We start from the raw sequence: 22,546 nt of genomic DNA on the forward strand, positions 1-22,546 counted from the left end.
ACTAGGTTAAGACAGATATTGTAGCCTGTGCTGCCTCAGTTCTACTTGAGGCCCATGCATCCTATGGCAGTTCAACCTCAACATTTGTCAACCAGTTGTTTTAAAGAAACAGACAGTGTTCCTTCTAGTCAGGAAATGGATTTTATGGCAACCTCAGTATAGCCCAAAGAGCAGCTGACTTATCCACATCGGGGTTTCACAACAGTAGTTAGATAATTAACTAGTTGACCTATTTGTTTGGAGTTCAAAATTACACAACACCAGGTTATAGTTCAACAGCGGTGCTCAGAAAGCTAGTGCTTCCAATTAAACCTGTTGGACTATAAATTGGTGTTGTAATATTTTTAACCTTGTACACCCCAGTCCAACACTGGCATCTCCAAATCATATTTTTAGGAGGATAAATAGTAGTCAGGACACCAGGAGAACTCTCTTCATTTTCAGATAGTGCCTTCATATATGCAGGACTTTGGGGGTGGGAGAGTGGCCATACATTATTTTCTCTTTAGAAAGGTCAACACAGCTATAATGGATGGAATTTGTACCTCTCTGGAGGTAGTGAAAAGGGCAAATAATAGGGCAGGTTAGTCCTGGAGAGATAACTTTCTCCCATCTCATCACCTCATTAATTCAGTGCTGGGTGAGAGGTCCATGAGGGATTTTCGTGACCTGCTTCAATTAAAGCTTTTAAGCGATCCGTGCCTGGCCACCTCCCTGACTAGCTGCTTTCATGATGGCCACAGAAAATGGCTCAAATCTCAGCCTGTGAAACCAGGGCAGTCAGCAGCTGGGTTTGAGTGGGGGTGGGGGATGCTGTGTCCCCAGGTGTCTCAATCCTGAGTGCAATCTGAAGCTCAGATTGGGGGAAAAGGTGAGGCACTGGGTGGGGTGATCTCTGGAAGCAAAACCCTGTCCTTACCTCCGACCTCTCTGACATCACTTCCTCTGTGGATCCCTTTCCCCATCCTATGACGAGAAGATAAAAGTCAGTTAAGGGATAAAGGTCTCACTGCAGGATTTCTCCCTGCCACTGCCCGCCCCAGTAGAGTAGGCCTTGACCAGCAGTCTTTAGGATATAGAAGCTGCCAGACTCCGATTGGTGAGCAGCATCTGGTGACTGGGACACCAGTAACACGGCTTAACATAGGCTGAGAAAACTGCCCACGCTCACCCACCAGCTTGTATTGAGCTGATTGGCACACAGTGGGTTCAGTTAGTTACATTGGCAGAGCGGGTGTCTCACCCACCTGATGACTTCATCACCAAACCAAGCCCAATGCATCAAATAGAAAATAAATTGAGATCTTAAGAAAGAGCTCATATTACAGAAGAGGAGGTGTTGGAGGTCTTAAAACATATAAAGGTAGACCAATCCCTGGAACCTGATCAGGTGTTTCCTGGAACTTTGTGTGAAAAGATTGCTGGGCCCTTTGCTGAGATACTTGTATCATTGACAGCTACTGTGAGGTGCTGGGAGACTGGAGGTTGGCTAACATGATGCTATTATTTTAAGAAAGGCTGTAAGGGAATCCCAGGGAACTATTGGCAAATGAACCTTATGTCAGTGGTGGGTAAGTTGTTGGAGGTAATTTTGAGGGACAGGATTTACATGTCTTTGGAAAGGCAAAGACTGATTAGGAATAGTCAGCATGGTTTTATGTGTGGGAAAGTGTCTCTCACGAACTTGACTGAGATGTTTGAAGAGGTGACAAAGAACATTGCTCAAGGCAGAACAGTAGACATTGTCAGCAAAATGTTTGACAAGGTTCCACATGGTGGATTGGTTAATAAGGTTAGATCTCTTGGCATCTAGGGGGAGCTGGCCAATTGAATACAAAATTGGCTTGAATGTAGGAGACAAAAGGTAGTGGTGGAGGGTTGCCTTTCAGACTGGAGGCTTGTGACCAATAGTGTGCCACAAGTGTTGCTTTTCATTGCTTTTCATCATCTATATAAGTGATTTTGATGTGAATATGGGAAGTTAGGTTTGTAATTTTGCAGATGAAACAAAAATAGTTGGTGTAGTGGACGGTGAAGAAGATTATCTCAGATTACAATGGACCTTGATCAGATGGACTAATGGGCTGAGGAGTGACAGATGGAATTTAATTTAGACAAATGCGAGGTGATACATTTTGGAAAGTCAAATCAGGGCAGGACTTACACAATTAACAGTAGGTCCTTGGGAAATGTTGCTGAGGAAAGAGACCTCTGGATGCAGGTGCATAGTTTCTTGAAAATGGAGTCGTAGGTAGACAGGGTGGTGAAGAGGGTATTTGGCAAGCTTGCCTGCATTGGTCAGAATGTTGAGTGTAGGAGTTGAGATGTCATGTTGCAATTATACATAACATTGCTTAGGCCATCTTTGGAGTACTGCATACAATCTGTCGACTTTCTATAAGAAAGGATGTTGTTAAACTTGAGAGGGTGCAGCAAAGACTTACAAGAATGTTCCTGGGACTGGAGAGCTTGAGTAATGGGGAGGGGCTAAATGGGCTGGGGCTATTTTCCCTGGAGAGTCAGAAGCTGAGGGGTGACATTATAGAGGTTTATAAAATCATTCGAGGCATGGATAGGGTAAATAGGCAAGGTCTTTTTCCCAGGGTAGGGGAACCAAAACTAGAGGGCATAGGTTTAAGGTGAGAGGGGAAAGATTTAAAAGGGACCTAAGGGGTAGCTTTTTCATGCAGAAGGTGGTGCGTGTATGGAACGTGCTCCCAGAGGAATTTATAGAGGTGCAGTTACAATTTAAAAGGCATCTGAGTGGGTATATGAATAGGGATGGTTTAGAGGAATACATGCCAAATGCTGGCAAATGGTACTAATTCAGATTAGGATATCTGTTCAGCGCGAATGAGTTGGACCAAAGCGTCTGTTTCCTCATTGCATGATTCCATGATTCTAAATGGTCATCGTCTGTGCTGTGATAACTCTGTGATTTTGAATCAACTCATGATTACAGAAATGTCTTGAATTAGCATCCTGTTTCACAGAGTGCGCACTTGTATTTACACTTTTGCTGTAACTTCACTTCTAAGGTACAAGGCAAGACTGACGAACATGTCTTCATTGAGCAGAAGCATCTCAGTACTGATAGTACCTCAAGTATGGGAGAAATGCAAGTTCTATTCAGCCTGAAAGCCAATAAAGTCACAGCAATAAAGAGCAATTATCCCAAACTATTAAGAAACATTTGGAAGGGAATTCAAGGGGAGGTTTTGTGGCTCAGTGATAGTGTCCCTACCCATGGACTGGAAGACACTGGTTCAAGTCCCACCTGCTCCAGAGGTGTGTGATAACATCTCTGAACAGGTCAATTACAAAGAAAATTGGCTAAATTAGATCAAGTGAAGCAAAAACTCATGCGATTTAAGGGGGTTCTGGTGACGTAGCATCAATGTCCCTAACTCTGGTCCAGGAGATCGTGGCTCAAGTCCTACCTGCTCCAGAGGTGTGAGATGACATCTCTGAGCAGGTCGATTAGAAAAATAGGACAGGAGATTCAAGGTCTGGGACTTTTTTTATGAGGGAGCCACTGAATACTGAAAAGTACCAGATGTGGATGTAGGTTTGCTGGCTGATCTGGAAGGTTTGTTTTCAGACATTTTGTCACCATACTAGGTAACATCTTCAGTGAGCCTCCTGATTAAGCACTGGTGGTGTAGCCTGCTTTCTACTTATGTGTTTGGGTTTCCTTGGGTTGGTGATATCATTTCCTGTGGTGATGTCATTTCCTATGGTGATGTCATTTCCTGTTCTTTTTCTCAGGGGGTGGTAAATGGGATCCATGTCAATGTGTTTGTTGATAGAGTTCTGGTTGGAACGCCATGCTTTGAGGAATTCTCGTGCATGTCTCCGTTTGGCTTGTCCTAGGATGGATATGTTGACGCAGTAGAAGTGGTGTCCTTCCTCATCCATATGTAAGGATACTAGTGAGAGTCACTCATGTCTTTTTGTGGCTAGTTGATGTTCATGTATCCTGGTGGCTAGTTTTCTACATGTTTGTTGGTTACAGTTCATACAAGGTATTTTGTAAATGACATTAGTGTTGCTTGTTGTCTGTATAGGGTCTTTCAAGTTCATTAGCTGCTGTTTTAGTGTGTTGGTGGGTTTGTGGGCTACCTTGATGCCAATAGGTCTGAGTAGTCTGGCAGTCATGTCCGAGACATCTTTGATGTAGGGGAGAGGGGCTAGGGTTTCTGGACGCGTTTTGTCTGCTTGTTTGGGTTTGTTGCTGAGAAATCAGTGGACTGTGTTCATTGGAGACCTATTCTTTTTGAATCGGCTGTAAAGGTGATTTTCCTCTGCTTCGTGTAGTTCCTCTGTGCTGCCATGTGTGGTGACTTGTTGAAATAATGTTCTGATGCAGCTTCGTTTGTGGGTGTTGGGTGATTGCTTCTGTAGTTCAATATTTGGTCCGTGTGTGTTGTTTTCCTGTAGACGCTGGTTTGAAGTTCCCCATTGGCTGTTTGCTGTACTGCAACATCTAGGAATAGCAGTTTGTTGTTGCTTTCCTCCTCGTTAGTGAACTTTATGCCAGTGAGGGTATTATTGATGGTCTTGAGGGTTTCCTCTAATTTGTTTCGTCAAGACCATTCAGAACCTCAACCTGAGCTACAAATCTTCTCAAAACTCACGAGGTGCCAGAAGTGCTGAAGTCTAAAAGCTCGTTGTATCTCATCGGCTGCAAAGCACTTTGAGCATCTTAAAATTGTGTCAGATGCTGTGTAAATGCAAACCATTCTTTATGCTTCAAATATAAAGTGCTGCATTTGGTTTTTGAGTCAGGAATCTGATGCTGGGGTCTAAAGGTCATAACCCCACACTGTGTCTAGAGCAGTCACTCAGCAATCGTTTGCCCTGAATTGGCCAATTGGCACCCCTTCATGTTTAGTTAAAAATGAGAAATGGGATCTTGAAGTTGTGGGTCAGTAGGCAGCCCTTTCACTCAGAAACGACAGTAGTCTTCGCTAAGATAAAGAGACTCCATCTTGAGCCAACCTCTCAGCAACTTTAAAACAATACCTTCATTGTCTACGAGTTAAAATCTGGAGCTCCCACCTTCTCAGTACTCTGGGTCAACCGACACTACAAGGACTGTAGCAATTCAAGAAGGTAGCTCATCACCACTTTCTTCAGCGCAATTTGTATTGGGCAACCGATGCAGGCCCAGCCAGTAATGCCCATATCCCATGAATGAATAAAGAAACACTGATGCAGAGGGATCTGACATTTTAAAAACAAAAACCACAGATTGCTGATACAATGATTAAGTTGTGCTTTGTGATTTTTTAAATATGGAGAAAGTGAGACCTCCAGATACTGGAGATTAGAGTTGAGACAGTGGTGCTGGAAGAGCACAGCAGGTCCGGCAGCATCTGAGGAGCAGGAGAATTTGATGTTTCAGGCATAAGCCCTTTATCAGGGATCATTCAGAATGGAAATATTGTTTCTCCTGCTCCTCGGAAGTTGCCTGACCTGCCATGCTTTTCCAGCAACCAACCTCTCGAATTTTAAAATATGTTTATTTTGATGACATCAACGATGGACACTCTTACTCTTGGGTTTCCAGGTTTGTTTGGAGGGTACATATGAATGTGTCACTGCTGAATTGTAATCACACGGCCAGGTCTTGTTGGAGGAATCTAGAAGTAAATGGCCTTCAGTATCGCGTTTGGTTTAGCTGATCTCCTGAAGAAGGGCTTATGCCCAAAACGTCGATTCTCCTACTCCTTGGATGCTGCCTGACCTGCTGCGCTTTTCCAGCAATACATTTTTCAGCTCTGATCTCCAATGGACAAACATGTCCATTCCAAAGGGCTGTGTTTTTTATGGGGATCAAGAGTGAGAAAGGAGGCAGGAGTCAGGAACTTGTGAGATACGATAGATCACTTTCCAGTCACCATCACATTCTGCCAGTGGGAGGATGGTTTTACATAGCAGTTGAACAATGGACCATCCACTGCATTGGAAGAACAGCTGATGATAGCTGCCAACTCACCTGCAGTCCTCCTAATTGATCACTGTGTGGTCCATGGAGTGCCCTCTCATCATGGCAATGGGTGTGCATGTGGCAACATGCTCCTCACCCCACCCACTGCTCCCATTCCTACACACTCATTGGACCCTGCCTGACTGACTCGGTGACCCCGGTCCTACCTATTCCCAAGGATAGTGTCCATTAACTGACAGCTGTTGAAGAACGGACCTCATCCGTTAAAGGATGAGAATGCCAAAGTCAGCTGAAATGCTGCAAGGTAGGGCCAGAGATCCGGAATCCACCAAATGGCCAAGCCTAGGTGGCTCATGCCCATCATTTTGTCACTGCTACCCCAATACAATCCAGGCCACAATGTGTACAAGTATCCTTTGGCACAGAATCCTAACAACAAATTAGAAAGAAAATACAAAGTTCAAAGTTAAACATTACAGCAATTATAGTATAGGGTGAAACATACAAAATAAGGTTCAAAGTTACACATTGCAGACCTTCTTAATTTTTAAGGAGAAAATAAAGAAATAAAGCTGAAAGTTCAAACTTCACCGTCCTTCTGAATTGCTTAGCTACAGTGGGACTGCACTCCGAGGAATCATCTTGAAACTAGAACAGCTGAGGCTGATGTTGATACCTGGGATTGGAATTACACTGAGAACCTCAAACATGTCAGACATTTGTCTGAAATCCCTTCTATGGCTCATCAGTAGTGTTAACCAATTTAACTTTTCATAGATGTGGAGAGGTGTTGGTGTCGTAGTAAGTAATCCAGCAAGGGCTTATGCCCGAAACGTCGAATCTCCTGTTCCTTGGATGCTGCCTGACCTGCTGCGCTTTTCCAGCAACACATTTTCAGCTCTGATCTCCAGCATCTGCAGGGCTCAAATCTCACCACGGCAGACAACAAAATTTGAATTGATGTGTGTGTGTGTGTGTGTGTGTGTGTGTGTGTGTTGGGGGGGTTGCGGGGATGGTGTTGTTGGATTAAATAAACAGGGGATTTAGAAGATCTCTTCAGTCAAGGAACTGACTTGGAATTAAAAAAAACTAGCCAAATGGAAACTGTAAACATGAACAATTATCTTAAAAACCCTGGGTCAATAACGTCATCCTTACCTGGTCTGCGTGACATGTGACTCACAGTAATGTGGTCACCTCTTAACAATTAGAGATGGACAAGAAATGGTGACCCAGCTAGTGACACGCATCTGCTCATGAATGAATAAAGAAAGTATTTGTGCAGTGTAATTGGCTGTAAAATAAACTGAGGCAGCCTGAAAACAGTTATATAAATTATTCCTTATATTTCAAATAGTATTAAAAAGAAATACACATAAAGTATCAATTTTTGTAGATGCACCATCGAAACTATCCTATCTGGATGCATCACGTTATAAATCACACAAGACCAGTTATAGTCCAACAGGTTTAATTGGAAGCACACAAACTTTCGGAGCGACGCTCCTTCATCAGTTGGATACATCACCGCTTGGTACAGTAATTGCTCTGTCCAAGAGCACAAATCACTACAGAGAGTTGTGATCACTGTCTAGTCAATCACACAAACTAGCCTTCCATCCACTGATTCCGTCTATACTTCTCGCTGCACAGGAAGGCAATCAGTATCATCAAAGAGCCATCCCAGCCTGGTTGTAATCTCTTTCAGTAAAAAATGAGGTCTGCAGATGCTGGAGATCACAGCTGCAAATGTGTTGCTGGTCAAAGCAGAGCAGGCCAGGCAGCATCTCAGAATAGAGAATTCGACGTTTCGAGCATAAGCCCTTCATCAGGAATAATGATTATTCCTGATGAAGGGCTTATGCTCGAAATGTCGAATTCTCTATTCCTGAGATGCTGCCTGGCCTGCTGTGCTTTGACCAGCAACACATTTGCAGCTGTAATCTCTTTCAACCTGTTCCGTCAGACAGAAGATACAAGATTAAAGACACACACCAACAGGTTCATGAACAGCTCCTACCCCGCTGTTATTAAATTTCTGAATGGACCTCACAAATTTTAAGTTTAATGTTGATCTCCCTCTTTGTGCACCTTCTCTGCAACCGTAACATTGTATTCCTCCCTCTGTTCTATGACCATGACGCATTTCGTATGGTGAGATCTGCCTGTGCTGCAGGCAAAACAAAACTATTCACTGTATCTAGGTACACGTGGCAACAATAAATCAAATCAGAAAGTGCGAAATTGTTTGATAAATGGGATTTTTAACGCCTTGCTGTCTTTTACCAGAAATGGCAATGTGTGGAAGACGCTTCAGGAAAGCTTCGACTCCACAAGTGCAAAGGAGCAACAAAAATGCCAGCTGGCAGCAAGAAAAGTAAAAGCCTGCGCACCCAGACCTACAGCAGTAAGGATTGCGAATGCTCAGAGAGTAGCTACAGGATGAGTCCATCTGAGAGAAGAAACCAGAGACAGTTCCTCAGGATCCACACGACTCACAGTGAGTAGAGAACATCCCGTGACCTTATATGAACTGTTTAACACCTCTTCGGAACTGGTGCTTTGGTGCCATCTAGTGAATCAATGTCACAAGTACAATTTAAATTTCAGATCCAAATGAGTATTCCACCGAACAGAATGTGAAAGATGAAGACAAACAAGATAACTCATTTTTCACACACATAATATTGAATTCAACAAACACAAATATAGCTTTAATATTAGCTCTGAATGATGTTAACATGACTCCATATTATTTTCTGGCTTAAACGGTGAGCCTTGATTTTGCCCTTCCTTGTGAAAGAAAGTGATAATGCAATAGCAACTGACCAGATGTTAGCTTTTCCTGTCCTGTCCTTTATTTGGATTTTGGTCAAATGAAAACAGGTTTTAAAGAAATTAAGTTTGCAATATTTACAGCATTATGCTTACCCTGGACATGACCCTCAAGAGGATGATTAAATCTAGCTGTACATGTGCAGTGATGTCAGCCAGCTCAATCTCAGCACCACCTCTCTCATCTCCTCTGCTGTTGCTAAATTAGGATCACTGAAACATTGAGTTTGCTCTCTCTGCTGCCATTCGTGCTGAATATCTCCAGCAATGTCCACTTTTGTTGCCAAATTATCACTCTCTTTTGGATATAGGTTTGCTTGCTGAGCTGGAAGGTTCATTTCCAGACGTTTCGTTACCCTACTAGGTAACATCTTCAGTGGGCCTCAGGCGAAGCACTGCTGAAAATTCCTGCTTTCTATTTATCACCAACCCAAAGAAACCCAAACAAATAAATAGAAAGCAGGAATTTTCAGTAGTGCTTCACCTGAGGCCCACTGAAGATGTTACCTAGTAGAGTGACAAAACATCTGAAAACGAACTTTACAGCTCAGTGAGCAAACCTACATCCAAAACCTCAATCTGAGTCATAGTCATAGAGTCATAGAGTTGTACAGCACGGAAACAGACCCTTCGGTCCAACCTGTCCATGCCGACCAGATATCCCAACCCAGTCTTGTCCCACCTGCCAGTAGCCGGTCCATATCCCTCCAAACCCTTCCTATTCATATAGCTACAAACTTCTCAAAACTCACTATTATCACTCTCTGCTAACCTGACATCCAGTTCTGGGCACACTGAAATTTCCTCCAATTATATATTAGTAATATTGAAGCCATTCAATGGATGATCAATATTGGGAAATATCATTGATTCAAACCCTCTTCCTACCTAATTTCCGATGTTAACATGTTTACTGTTGACATAGCTGAGGCCAGCTTACTTGGACTAGGGACTGCGGTGCTGTTAGTCCATACAACCTCGTGTTGAACAAAAGGATGATTTTGAGCATGAGCTCAAAGGTCAATTTATTTAAAATCAGGAAATTATGACAATGTCACATTACTGCTTAAATTGTTTCATTGCAGCAAAGCAAATGGAAATGGGTAACTCGTGTGCTTCATTAAATTATGTAATGAGCAGAGTGCCATTTATGTCGGTCACTCATTAAACTAAAAAAGATACTTTCACTGCCTTCTGTGAGCAGTGTCCATCTGCTGCTGACCAGACATAGGGTTCTAGAGATGTACAGCATGGAAACAGACCCTTCGGTCCAATCCGTCCATGCCGACCAGATGTCCCAACCCAATCTCGTCCCACCTGCCATCACCCAGCCCATATCCCTCCAAACCCTTCCTATTCATATAACCATCCAAATGCCTCTTAAATGTTGCAATTGTACCAGCCTCCACCACTTCCTCTGGCAGCTCATTCCATGCACGTACCACTCTCTGTGTGAAAAAGTTGCCCCTTAGGTCTCTTTTATTTGCCCCTTAGGTCTCTTTTATATCTTTCCCCTCCCACCCTAAAACTATGCCCTCTAGTTCTGGACTCACCAACCCCAGGGAAAAGACTTTGCCTATTTATCCTATCTGCGCCCCTCATAAGTTTGTAAACCTCTATAAGGTCACCCCTCAGCCTCCGATGCTCCTGGGAAAACAGCCAAAGCCTGTTCAGCCTCTCCCTGTAGCTCAAATCCTCCAACCCTGACAACATCCTTGTAAATCTTTTCTGAACCCTTTCAAGTTTCACAACATCTTTCCGATAGGAAGGAGACCAGAATTGCACGCAATATTCCAACAGTGGCCTAACCAATGTCCTGTACAGCCGCAACATGACCTCCCAACTCCTGTACTCAATACTCTGTGACCAATAAAGGAAAGCATACCAAACACCTTCTTCACTATCCTATCTACCTGCGACTCCACTTTCAAGGAGCTATGAACCAGCACTCCAAAATGTCTTTGTTCAGCAATACTCCCTTGGACCTTACCATTAAGTGTATAAGTCCTGCTAAGATTTGCTTTCCCAAAATGCAGCACCTCGCATTTATCTGAATTAAACTCCATCTGCCACTTCTCAGCCCATTGGCTCATTTGGTCCAGTTCCTGTTGTAATCTGAGGTAACCCTCTTCGCTGTCCACTACACCTCCAATTTTGGTGTCATCTGCAAACTTACTAACTGTACCTCTTATGCTCCCATCCAAATCATTTTTGTAAATGACAACAAGTAGAGGGCCCAACACCGATCCTTGTGGCACTGCACTGGTCATAGGCCTCCAGTCTGAAAAACAAACCTCCACCACCACCCTCTGTCTTCTACCTTTGAGCCAGTTCAGTATCCAAATGGCTAGTTCTCCCTGTATTCCATGAGATTTAACCTTGCTAATCAGTCTCCCATGGGGAACCTTGTCGAACGCCTTACTGAAGTCCATATAGATCACATCTACAGCTCTGCCCTCATCAATCCTCTTTGTTACTTCTTCAAAAAACTCAGTCAAGTTTGTGAGACATGATTTCCCATGCACAAAGCCATGTTGACTATCATTCCTGATGAAGGGCTTATGCTCGAAACGTCGAATTCTCTATTCCTGAGATGCTGCCTAACCTGCTGTGCTTTGACCAGCAACACATTTGCAGCTATCCTGAATCAGTCCTTGCCTTTCCAAATACATGTACATCATGTCCCTCAGGATTCCCTCCAACAACCTGCCCACTGCTGAGGTCAGGCTCACCGGTCTATAGTTCCCTGGCTTGTCTTTACTGCCATTCTTAAACAGTGGCACCATGTTTGCCAACCTCCAGTCTTCCGGCTCCTCACCTATGACTATCGATGATACAAATATCTCAGCAAGCCCTCGAATTCCTCTGGCCGTGTCCAAACTCATATCGCTCCGTACTGATAGATATTCTGAGTTCCTGGCAATGGTTGCTGAGTAAAAATTCAGCCCCAGGTCCCAATTTATTTCATCTCCACCACAACCGTTAGATCAGAAAGCACCATGTGATGTAAGTGGCCCAATGTCTTCGGAGAGATTTGTACTCTACGTAATCCTGTATCCTTTCAGTCAGTCCAGGGCTCGGGCATCTTTCCTTTCAATCTGGGGCTTGGGCATTATTCTGTTTATCTTTCCCAGCTCTTCCCTCGCCTTTCGGTCAGTGACTGAAGAACTGGGAAAGATAAAAAGAAAGATGTCCAAGTCCCAGATTCCCCGACCAACAAAAACCAGCAAGTTTTTGTAAGTGGTAGCTCTGCTTTGACCAGTTTTTGGTACTTTTTAAATCTGATTTCTATCATACTAACTTCTCTCCAGTGATTTGAGTTGGCAACAGAAGGCAGCCATAACAACACTATATTTTCAAAAGGGTTGCCGGTTTTCAAGGTCCCCTGCTGAGTTGAATCGGTGCCATTAGTGACGTCTGTATTAAAATACACTTTCCCTTCCAAACAGAATTTAAACCTCGCTTCATTCACACTCGGCCAATCCGCTCGGTGTCAGTCGAATTAGAAGGTGAGATTTATGACATTGACCTGGAAATTAAAGAACTCAAGTCACTGATGCCAAGTAATATGAGCGCAGCCTATTCCCGAGAGGAAAGCCCAGCTGAAGAGGGAGACGAGAACAAGGATGTGATCGCTGAGGGCGGCAGGAAGGCTGATGAGTCACTGCTCGATTCAGTCAAGGTCACACATAAGTAAGTCTGCCTGACTCATCGAACCGTTACGTCCCATGCCTTCAGAGGTCTAACTTTTCTGTGCAGAGGTACCTGGAAGTGGTACCAGTCGGCTGACACAGTGGTCAGTAGTGCTGTCTCACAGCACCAGGGACCCGAATTCGATTCCCCCCTCGGACGACTGCCTGTGAGGAGTTTGCACATTCTCCCTGTGTCTGCGTGGGTTTCCTCCAGGTGCTCCGGTCTCCTCCCACAGTCCAAAGATGTGCAGGTTAGGTTGATTAGCCATGGGAAATGCAGGGTTATAGGGGTGTGGGGGGTGGGTCTGGGGTGGGGAGAGTTCAGAGGGTCATTGTGAACTTGATGGGCTGAATGGCTTGCTTACATGCTACAAGGATTCTATGAAAGTACCCATAATAAGTTTTGATTGTGTTCTTTGGTGTATATTTAAAAAAGGTTAAAACAACGACTGCAGATGCTGGAAACCAGATTCTGGAGTAGAGTGGTGCTGGAAAAGCACAGCAGTTCAGGCAGCATCTGAGGAGCAGGAAAATCTGACGTTTCAGGCAAAAGCCCTTCATCAGGAATACAGGCAGAGTGCCTGAAGGGTGGTGGAGGCACCCTCTCCACCCTGCAGGCACTCTGCTTGTATTCCTGATGAAGGGCTTATGCCCAAAACGTCAGATTTTCCTGCTCCACGGATGCTGCCTGAACTGCTGTGCTTTTCCAGCACCACTCTGATCTAGTAGATTAAAAAAACCTCTGCTTTGACCCACAAAGCTGTCTTTTTCTGGTGTAAATCATTCATGTGCTGTTTTCTTCACTGATTTCTTTGTTGAAGGTGTTTCATTCTTGCCAATGACACAGTGCATTGTGAGAAAGAGCTGTACCAGTCAGCAAGAGCATGGAAGGACCACAAGAGTTACATAGACAAAGAGGTTAGATATTTTCAAATTGGCACTCAGCTAATATTATCGACATCGGGCAAGGGCACAGATTCTGTCAGGCTAATGGGCTCTTGCCCACCATTCGGTGAACTGGAATGTACCCCCTGTCACTTCCTTGGGAGACACCTGAAGGAATCCACCATCAGGTCTTGCCCTCCCCCCCCCCTCCAAATGACCCCTGCTACACAAGACCTGCCCTCCAAGATTTGCTGGGAAACCTGTATTGGGCACTTCCTGTGGAGCCGGTCTCAGGGTGCGATGGCAGACAAGTGTCACCGTGGGAAACCAGGCCAAATCTGCATGATGGTGGGATGGGAATTGTGAGATGGCTGTCACAGGAGAAGAAGGGGGGGGAGAGGGAAGGGGGATCCCCTTTGCCAATCGGGCACAGAGTTGGGCCTTTAAAGGGAACAGGGCAGCAATATAACCTCCATTTAATCAGAATCATAGAGATGTACAGCATGGAAACAGACCTTCAATCCAAAACATCTATGATGCCCACATATCACAGACTAAACTAGTCCCATTCACCAGCATTTAGTCCATATCCCTCTAAACCCTTCCTATTCCGATGCCTTTTATTTGTACTTGATTCCACCATTTCCTCTGGCAGCTCGTTCCTGACGTGCACCACCTTTGAGTATAAAAGGTGCCCCTTAAATCCCTTTTAAATCCTTCCACTTGTACCCCAAATCTGTGGCCTCTAGTTTTGAGGACCCTATGCCAGGAAAAGACCCTTGTCTATTCATCTATCCATGCCCCTCATGATTTTATAAATCCCGGTATGGTCACCCCTCAGCCTCCGATGCTCCAGGGAAAACAGCCCCAGCCTATTCAGCCTCTCTGTATAGCTCAAACACTCCAACCCCAGCAACATCCTTGTAAATCTTTTCTGAACCCTTTCAAGTTTCACAACGCCTTTCCTATAGCAGGGAGACCAAAACTGAAGGCAGTATTCCAAAAGTGACCTAACCAATGTCCTGTACATCCACAACATGCCCCATGAGAAACCACTGAATTGCAGACATTGATTAAATTAATGAGCCTAACTGACATCCTGTCAGCAGTGGTCAGGAATTCTACATCATTTCCCTTCTGGCCTCAGAATGGATCCAGGGAAGTTTTGCCACCACTGAGAAGGTAATGATGGGAGTGTCTGAGAGGGTCGCCAGATCTCCTATGACAAAGGGCTGCATTGATTCGAGCCTGAGATTTCCGTCCACTGATTCCCCATTCCCAGTGGAAAGACAGAAATGGATGGGAAAATTTCCTGCACAAGGAATGGAATGCCCATTAACGAAGTGTATTAGACAATAGACAATAGGTGCAGGAGTAGGCCATTCTGCCCTTCGAGCCTGCACCACCATTCAATGTGATCATGGCTGATCATTGTCCAGGTAGATATTGAACAGAGGGTGGTGAGTGTCTGCAATGGGCTGCCAGAGATAGTGGTGGAAGTGAGTACAATTTTGTCATTTTAATAACACTTAGACAGGTACATGGAGAGGATAGGTATGGAGGGATATGGACCAAACCCAGGCAAATGGGACTGGTTTAAATTATGAAAACGGAGCTGCATGGGCGAGTTGGGCTGAAGGGCCTGTTTCCATGCTATAGACTTCTATGACTCTATGAGATGGTTGTCTTAGTTCCACATTGAAGTATAGGCTGGAGCTTGCTAGACTTTGGGTATATAAACCTTAATCACCCCCATCATGTTTAGTGTGATGGAGCAGAGATGCAAATCCTGAGAGGACAAAATTCCAGGTATTTTTGGAAGCCATTCTTATTCTGAAAACATCAAAATCCGCCAATATAGTGTCACCCTGAAATTGATTTGCATCATCATTAACAAAATGAAGTTTTTTTCTGATTTTGAAACAAGAGGGTTTTTTTTTTACTCTCAATTGTAGATTGAAGCTCTTCAAGACAAAATAAAGAATCTGAGAGAGGTGAGAGGTCACCTAAAAAGGAAGAAACCGGAGGAATGTGACTGCAACAAAAAGAGGTCGGTTTCTTGAGTGTGTGGTCTGAATAGGCACTCCTAATCTCAAAGGCAATCTCCTCTTCCTTACTCTATGTCTTGAGTGCAAGGCAGAACAACATGGACTCTGTCCCTGCGTGTAACCTTGGCTTAATTTGATGTATTGTAGTCACATGCAGGAGAAAGTGAGGACTGCAGATGCTGGAGATCAGAGTGAAAAGGTGCGATGGCTGGAAAAGCGCAGCAGGACAGGCAGCATCCGAGCAGCAGGAGAGCCTTCATCAGGAATGTGTGGGAGGCCCAAGGGGACTGAGAGATAAATGGGCGGAAGGTAGCTGGGAATGCGATAGGTGGGGGGAGGTGGTGGGTGATGGTGATAGGTTAGAGCAGAAGGTGGAGCGAATAGGTGGGAAGGAAGATGGACAGGTAGGACAGTTCAAGAGCGCAGTGCCGAGTTGGAGGGTTGGATCTGAGATAAGGTGGGGGGAGGGGAGATGAGGAAACTGGTGAAATCCACATTGATCTCGTTTGGTTGGAGAGTCCCAAGGCAGAAGATGAGGCGTTCTTCCTCTAGGCATCGGGTGGCTAGGATTTGGCGGTGGAGGTGGCCCAAGACATGCATGTCCTTGGTGGAGTGGGAGAGGGAGTAGTCGTATGTACCTAAATACAGCGAAAAGCTTTGTTTTGCAAGCACTACAGGCACATCATTGCAAAGAAAAACATACAGATCATTGGGTGTTTGGGCAGAGTGAGGCATATAAGGTTACAGCTTCACAGGAAGTGCACAAAGCAAAATCAACATTACTTCAAATTAGAGAGGTTCGTTCATCACTCTAATAATGGCAGGGAAGAAGCTGCTGTTCTTGAACTTATTAGTGCATACACTTAATGGTAAGGTTCTAGGGAGTGTTGCTGAACAAAGAGACCTTGGAATGCAGGTTCATAGCTCCTTGAAAGTGGAGTCACAGGTAGATAGGATAGTGAAGAAGGTGTTTGGTATGCTTCCCTTTATTGGTCAGAGTATTGAGTACAGGAGCTGGGAGGTCATGTTGCGGCCGTACAGGACATTGGTTAGGCCACTTTTAGAATATTGTGTGCAAATCTGGTCTCCTTCCTATCGGAAAGATGTTGTGAAACTTGAAAGGGTTCAGAAAAGATTTACAAGGATGTTGTCAGGGTTGGAGGATTTAGACTATAAGGAGAGTTTGAATAGGCTAGGGCCTGGAGTGTCAGAGGCTGAGGGGTAACAGAGGTTTATAAAATCATGAGAGGCATGGATATGATAAATAGACAAAGTCTTTTCCCTGGGGTGGGGTTGTCCAGAACTAGAGGGTATAGGTCTAGGGTGAGAGGGGAAAGATATAAAGGAGACCTAAGGGGCAGCTTTTTCACGCAGAGGGTGGTACATGTATGGAATGAGCTGCCAGAGGAAGTGGTGGAGGCTGGTACAATTGCAACATTTAAAAGGCATTTGGATGGGTATATGAATTGGAAGGGTTTGGAGGGATATGGGTCGGGTGCTGGCAGGTGGGACTGGATTGGTTTGGGATATCTGGTCGGCATGGACAGGTTGGACCGAAGGATCTGTTTTCGTGCTGTACATCTCTATGACTCTATGAGTCTATGTGTTCAACCTGAGGTTTGGGGGACATGGAGGTACTCCTCGTCAAGACAAGAACAGAAATTCTAAGCAAATGACCTCGGAGAAAAATAACAGCACCTCCCTCCTTGTTCATTTCTCAAAGTAGCCGTAAATGCTGATGCTGTTACAATGAATGCCATAATGAATAATTTCTATTTAATCTAGTTATTTTAGTAGGGACAAAGGGATGAGAAACCAAGGGAAACTGAAGAGCAAGAACAATCATCTCCATCCCTTTAGGTAGGTGACAATCTGTCTCATACATTCACGGGGATTACAGTTTTGACAAGAGATTAGAGAAAATCATTTTTACTCAATATTTGCTTGGAACCTGTTCTCCAGCCTGTTTATGAGTTTAATCACATTATGCTCTCATTTTCGTAATGGAGAATGTTTTTCTTTGCAGTGCATGACTTGGGGATAGAACCATGATTTTTTATCCATTGTCAGCAACAAACAATATTATATCTGTATTGGGCAGATATAGATGAAACTTTTATCCAAAACACAATGGAAGGCAAGCCTTTTCAATCAATATCTTATCGCTTTCCAAACCGGCATTCTTGGCAACTTTTCTGTATGAGGTGTTAGGTCTTGCCAAGTGATGGATTATTTTGTGGTAAGCACTTGGCCAGTTGGAATATTGCTCAAGTTCACTTAGGACTCTAAATACCCATAGAGAAAACACATGTCCCTGGACTGAAGTCACCCAGAGATTCCAGGTGTAAAAACTAACTGACTCACCCACTAGATTCTTTCTCAACATCAATAATTCTTATTTAACTCAAGGTGAGAGGTCAGTGAAGTAATGGCAATTCCCCTAACATGAGGACCAAGCCCTTTTAAATCTTCAATATTATTAACACAATTCAGGCCCAACTTGTTCTCGAAATCTGCAAGTATGATGATCCTGATGGGTGGGAGCTGCAAGTGTTCACCATGGGGATTCATGGGATGGGTAGACTCAACGTTTCTTAATGAGGGCTGAGGATAACCTCCTACTCCTTCTCTTGCAAATCAAATCTTCTCATCAAATTACTTTCAAGTGTCACTTTGCTGATGTTCTTGGGCCTGGTGCTCCTTGTTGCCCAGCCCGTATCCAATATCGACAACAAAATCTGCGGTGATGGTCAGCAGAAGCCCAGCTATGGTATAAATAATTTATTTTTGGTTGCCGTGTCAATCTGAGGGGAAGGAATGCTTATCTCCACAAGGGAATCTTGGATCATGCCCTGCTGTGATATCCTGCAGCCTTCCTTCGCTTCCATTCCCATCCTCACTGTATAGTTGTTCCCATTGGACAAGCATTCATTCTGGAATACAGTCAAAGAAGTGAAGGATCGGGACCTTGTGCTGCCACCATCATGGATGCTTCCATTTTCTCAGGCTCCTCCATGTTGTATTTGTACCACTCTGAAAAACCAGAGTTCACATTTCAAAAACAAAATTGTTCAAGACAGCGCTGAAGAGATGTAAGTTGAATCCATTACATTATTGGATCAGCTTGATGTTACATACCCTACCTCCGCTGTTCCATCAGTGTAACTCTGATTATGAAATAACTAATCGGACTCTAACTCCCGTACTTAATCTTTTCAGGGAAGTGGCTCAGGAGGTAGACAGTAAACTGCAACTGTTTAAGGAGAATCGGAGAAAGAAGAAAGATCGTAAAATAAAGAAGCGCCTGAGAAAGGGTGATGACTGCAGCCTTCCTGGCCTGACCTGCTTCACACACAATAACGAGCACTGGCAAACGCCACCTTACTGGAACTGTAAGCAGGGGTTTTATTTTATGTTTGTTGTTAGGGTTTTCTAGGAGTTAATCTTGGACTGGATCCTCAACACATTCCCTTCTGAGTGGGAATTTGAGATAATTTATTGCCTTGCTCAGGGTTGGTGGACCAGGGCAGTTAATCAGATGGAAGTAAGGGAGCATCAGTGAATGTGCTGCCTTGCCATCCTGATTAATTCTGTAGGTGGGCATGTCTGTGGTTGCCCTTACTTTCTTGCCATCTCTTGAGGTGCTTCTTAATACCAATTTAAGGGCATCATGCTACTATTATTAATGTAGCAGCGAACAGAGGGCGTGACATGAGCAAGTTCCCATAGAAGCAAATACTTCTCTACTGATCGTTTAGTTTTGCTATTTAAATGGAGATGCATTGACAGCCAACATGGAAGGGACCTGTGTGATGTCCATTGGCTTACACAAATGTTGGAGTCATTACTGCATCCTAGGTCACAGGTGAATGTTGGTGGGAGGGATGTTATGGGGTGAGGATAGGTGAGTGGCAGGGGCTGGCCTTCAACACCACCCCCTTTTCCAAAGCCAGGTTCCTCAATCAGGCACTGAGTGACCTGGATTGGGCAACAACACCAAGGTGATGCAAACAACGCCACAGCCTGTCAATGTCTATATGGTTAAACAGCACATATAAGCAGTCAGTAGGTAAGCAGTTACTGTTCGTCTCCCTTAAATTGCATTTTGAAACAACAATAACTTAAAGCTATCACATTGTAGGTTATATTTAGACAGGCTACCAGGATACATGAAACATAGGAGTAGCAGTAGGCCATTCAGCCCCTCGAGTCTATTCCACCATCCAATGAGATCTTGGCTGATCTGTGGCCTAACTCCATTTACCTGCCTTTGGCCCATATCCCTTAGTCCCTTTGCTTAGCAAAAATGTATCTTGGATTTAAAACTAACAACCAATCCAGCATCCATTGCCATTTGTGAAAAAGAATTCCAAAACGCTATCCCCTTTTGTCAATAGCAGTGCTTCCTAACATCTCTCCGAAAGGCCTGGTCCTCATTCTCAGATTGTGCTACCATGGGTGTGACATATGGATCAACCATGATCTAATGGACTATTGGACCAGGCTTGAGGGGACTGTTGAGTCTACTTCTGTTTTCATGCTCCTTTCTCTCGAATTACAATATCCATCCCTGGGCCACCCTCCTAAATCCACACTGGACAAGATCTGTGGTCTTAATTTTTTTTCTCTATTGTAGAACTCCCCAAAACTCACTGCCCTAATAATTATGTTGCACAATAAATCTCTCTTTTGCATTCTATTTATAAAGCCCAAAATATTGTTTTTCTGAACGGAATCTGAAATCTGTTAACTTTAACTCAGTTTCTATCTCCACACTTGCTGCTCGATCTGCTGAGTTTCTCCAGTGATTTCTGGTTTTGTTTTAGATTTACAGCACCTGCAGTTCTTTGTTTTTTATTGTTGACTGTGATGTTATCGACCTGCATGACCACTGGGGTACAGAAACAATATTTTTGTCTTTAACTTATTACTTCTTCAATAATAGTGTTAGAGAAGAAAGGCTGGGTGGGCAGTTAACAGTAAAAGTTTATCAAATGAAACCTCTGGGTGTCCCAGAGGCAGTCTTTAGGCAGGCTTAGCTGTTACTTCCAATGTTAATGATGTGTTGTGGCCTGTTGCCAGCATTTACTCTGCATTATGTGCAATGTAATACGATTGGGCCATCCTGTTGTATCAGTGCACCCTCTCTGCTATACAAATACTATGAGTCGTTTTGAATCACACATTGCTGTGATCATCTATGGCCGGCTTCTCAGGTCTGTCACAGCAAGGCATCTTTATGTTTATAAATAAGCAAAAATTGGTTTTGCAAACCAATGAAGAGAAATTCTTTTCAATTCAACTTATCGTTAAATCTTAATGGCTCCATCAATACAGTCCAGATTGATTACCTCATCAATCTCACTTTCTTGCGCTTAAATGAGTAGTGAATAAAATGCAATTGTGTGACTCATGACTGTTTATAAATGTTTGATTTTTAAAAGATCCTGATGGAGTGATTCTGAATGCACAGGATATCCATAAAACAGGAATTTTCTCATTGGGAGTTTATATTGGGGATAACATCTAACATTGGTGGATGTGTACCTTGTAGTGGGCAATGTACCCATTATATTGCTCTGCCCTCAATGGAAAGGGACATCATGAAAGATTATAAGATTATGAGGCAGCAAATCCACAACTATCTATTTCATGATCCCGCCATATGATGGATTTTACCATAATCGTTGCATTTGGAAATACTGTTTTTTGTTTAACCTGAAAAAAGGCTTTTCCCTTTCATTACAGTAGGATCCTTCTGTGCTTGTACAAGTTCTAACAATAACACTTACTGGTGTTTGCGAACTATCAATGAGACTCACAACATCCTCTTCTGCGAATTTGCTACAGGTTTCCTTGAGTATTTTGACATGAACAGTGATCCATATCAAGTAAGGAGGTTTTTTTTTTGTCCAATGAAATCAACAATTGCAATAATTATGAGACAACAAGACTGGCAAGGCTATTTCTTCGGTTTATGTTTGAAACTGTTATGGTCTGATGGGGCTATTGCACTGCTAGAAGTGAGATGCGTCAAAATTACCACCCACCATGATGCCTGACCACTGACCAGTCTTAGATTCCAGGTCAGGTATTTAATATACCAAAAAGATGTGCAAGTTGTCTAAACAATGTAATATTTGCACGTTCCAAACTTACAGCATCCTTTGTATGCCGAGTGTTTACTCATTTCACTCCTAAAAAGATCTGACTCCAGTTTTTATACTCTCCTGCTTCATCCTCAATTCCCTAACCAGCAGGAATAGTTTCAGTCAATCCATCCTCTCTCTGCCTCTTGATCTCATTGAATGGCTAATTGGCTCGAGGGGCTGAATGGCCTACTCCTGTTCCTGGGTACCTGTGGTAATCTTCTGAATTCCAGAGAATACAACCCTAGTTCATATAATTACCCACCCATAATTTAACTCTTGGAGATCAGGTATTATTCTGGAAAATGTCAGGGGTTATCTACAGATATTTGAGAAGGATTTAACAAAACGTGACACACAAAATGGTGCCCTTTTTCCCATAGAGTCATGTTGCACTGAAACTGACCCTTCGGTCCAACCAGTCCATACCGACCATAATCCCAAATTTAACACATCTCACCTGCCTGCACTTGACCCATATCGCCCCACACATTTCTTATTCATGTACTTATCTAACTGCCTTTTAAATGTTATAACTGTGCGCGCATCCACCACTTCCTCTGGACACTCATTCCACACACAAACCACTTTCTGTGGAAAGGAGTTGCACATCACGTCGTTTTAAATCTTTCTCCTATCACTTTAAAAATATGCATGGCCCTCACCACTGGCCCTTTGTAGCCCCTATGCCAATCCATGGCCCCAACCCACCCTCCTTTTACACTATCTCTTACAGAGTCAGAATTGTAGAATTATTGCAGTGCACAAGGAGACTGTTCTGCCCTTACTTTCTGTACTAGCTGTCTAAGCATTGTAACTTATGGTTAATCTCCTGCCTTTTCTCAAGCCCTACACATTGTTTACATGTAAATAAACATTTACTTTACAGGCCAACTCATGCTTACACCATGGGTAAACCTCGGGGCCTATGTTACAGGTTAGAAAATATAATTTCATAAGATAAAATAAGTGCATTGCACTTTT

At 43.6% G+C, this 22,546-nt stretch overlaps 1 protein-coding gene across 7 annotated transcripts in view; it reads left to right on the forward strand.

Annotated features, from left to right (window-relative positions):
• The window catches only part of sulf1 (sulfatase 1), a 390,572-nt gene that overhangs the window by 351,639 nt on the left and 16,387 nt on the right, over positions 1-22,546 (forward strand). For all 7 annotated transcript variants that reach the window (XM_060822708.1, XM_060822711.1, XM_060822709.1 and 4 more), the window contains 7 exons: positions 8,243-8,453; positions 12,238-12,481; positions 13,302-13,398; positions 15,321-15,415; positions 17,199-17,273; positions 18,633-18,805; positions 21,162-21,304. In XM_060822708.1, coding sequence (XP_060678691.1) covers positions 8,243-8,453; positions 12,238-12,481; positions 13,302-13,398; positions 15,321-15,415; positions 17,199-17,273; positions 18,633-18,805; positions 21,162-21,304 — 1,038 coding nt within the window. The remainder of the gene's footprint in view (positions 1-8,242; positions 8,454-12,237; positions 12,482-13,301; positions 13,399-15,320; positions 15,416-17,198; positions 17,274-18,632; positions 18,806-21,161; positions 21,305-22,546) is intronic.

The sequence above is a fragment of the Hemiscyllium ocellatum genome, chromosome 4 (genome assembly GCF_020745735.1).
Source record: "Hemiscyllium ocellatum isolate sHemOce1 chromosome 4, sHemOce1.pat.X.cur, whole genome shotgun sequence".
Classification (NCBI taxonomy): Eukaryota; Metazoa; Chordata; class Chondrichthyes; order Orectolobiformes; family Hemiscylliidae; genus Hemiscyllium; species Hemiscyllium ocellatum.